This window comes from Salmo trutta, chromosome 32, assembly GCF_901001165.1.
Source record: "Salmo trutta chromosome 32, fSalTru1.1, whole genome shotgun sequence".
Lineage (NCBI taxonomy): Eukaryota > Metazoa > Chordata > Actinopteri > Salmoniformes > Salmonidae > Salmo > Salmo trutta.
Window position 1 is genome coordinate 30,649,446 of NC_042988.1, and position 1,937 is coordinate 30,651,382.

Consider the following 1,937-nt stretch of genomic DNA (forward strand, 5'->3'; position numbering starts at 1 on the left):
TGTACTGGAGGCAGCCCTGCAGGGTGGTCACTACCTGGCACAGCCACAAAGTCATAAATTCGATTTTAAACCGAACCCTAACCTGAACCCTAACCTAAACCACACTGCTAACCTTATGCCTAACCCTAACCTTAAATTAAGAAAAAAAAGCTCATTATAGTTTTCATACATTTTTACGATATATAGCCATTTTTGACATTGCAGCTGGCCAAACAAGTGGACATTGCTCAGCTCTGCCTGCAGGACAAGATTCATCCCAATAAACGTCGACCTACGTACCACCTGGAGGATATACAGTAAAGGCCTCCTAGCTCTAGGTAGACTCCCTGACCCTAACAGAGACAGAGGGTAGAAGCAGCCCTTACCTCCGGGCAGACTGATGGGGCCACAGCCCTGGCCCTCTGGGTCCTCCTCCACCATGAAAACGGTCTTCATGCAGAGCTTCCAGAGGCCAAAGTGGACCGTCTCACAGGTGGCGTTGAACTTGTCGAACGGCGGGCTCAGTACAGTCCAGTGGTCCGTCACCATGGCAGCCAGCATGCAGGAGATGCCCACCAGGATGACGAAGAACGTGATCTTCACCTTGGTCTTCTTCTCCACCAACATGGTGCTGAGAGAGTGTATGAAGTGTGTGTGTGTTGTTGTGTATTATAGTAAAGGTCCCTGTGAGATTGTCTAGCTCCTAGAAAGCAGTATTAACAATTCGTTTTCTCCAACAGCCTCAATAAAGCATGAAGCGTCTCCTCTCTCTCTCTCCAGCTCTCTCCATCCACAGATCTCTGTTTCTGCTCGAAGAAAAGAGGCCAGATAACAGTGCCCTAGATTCCTACTCTCACTCTCCCTCCAAGGAACATGTTTACAGTGTTTAGCCCGAGTCTATACAGCACTGCTGTGAAGAAGGATGTGAAGTATTTACCAAAACCGTCTCCACTTCGACCAGTCTGAGCTACTTGGGGTCAGGGGTTAGGTGCTGTGATGGGGTACGATCGAACGAGACAGGGTGAGGGCTCGACCTGGTTTAAGCTTTCATACAACATTGACGATTCAGAGGTGGAAAAGACTAATATCTAAGCCAAAGTAAATATTGCACACATTCTGTAGATATTGTTGTTCTAGATACCCTTGAAATCAAACGTGAATATTTAGAACATGTTCTTTTTAATAGATTCCGGTGTTATTTCTACCTATCAGAAAGTGTCTTGTTGCTCTCTGGCTCCATTTAAGGGGCTCATGGGAGAGTTCCTTTATTACGAGCTGATCTATTTCTCCACCAATCACTGAGGGGCCTGAGACACGTGGGGCCCCACCTGACGTCTGCACCCAATCCAAATTCGGGAAAAGGAAGGATATATTTAAATCTAACAGAGGACTACAGAGGACACCTTAATAGTTGACAGTGAAGGAATCATGAAAGGATGGTATTGAACCTACTGTCTAGCGGTGTAAATCCTTTGTTATTCAAGTACATCCATTCTGCAGATGAATGTGTTTAGTCCATGAAAGGGCATGTAATTCTATAGCAACAGGTGTCTCCACTTGTTCCTCTGTTATTTCACATTATTTTGGTTGTTGTGTTTTAAGTGTCTGGTATTCTATATGTATAGCTGCTTGAAGATGCTACTAAATCCACCATTTATACTATACTGGAATATAAATGGAACGAATCCTCAGACTAAATAGTGAAAAAAGGGACTTTTTTGGACTTATTGAATCAGAGAGAATGTGTGATGAAATCCTCCTCCACCATGAAGACGGTCGACATGCAGAGCTTCCAGAGGCCAAAGTGGGCCGTCTCACAGGTGGTGTTGAACTTGTCGAACGGCGGGCTCAGTACAGTCCAGTGGTCCGTCACCATGGCAGCCAGCATGCAGGAGATGCCCACCAGGATGACGAAGAACGTGATCGTCACCTCGGTCTTCTTCTCCTCCAACATGGTG

At 45.9% G+C, this 1,937-nt stretch overlaps 1 protein-coding gene across 1 annotated transcript in view; it reads right to left on the reverse strand.

The window, feature by feature from the left end:
• The window catches only part of LOC115171687 (voltage-dependent calcium channel gamma-1 subunit-like), a 30,169-nt gene extending 29,426 nt beyond the window's left edge, over positions 1-743 (reverse strand). The window contains exon 1 of the mRNA XM_029728727.1: positions 366-743. Within this exon, the coding sequence (XP_029584587.1) occupies positions 366-606 (241 nt within the window). The 5' untranslated portion in view covers positions 607-743. The remainder of the gene's footprint in view (positions 1-365) is intronic.
• Positions 744-1,937: the final 1,194 nt, after the last annotated feature.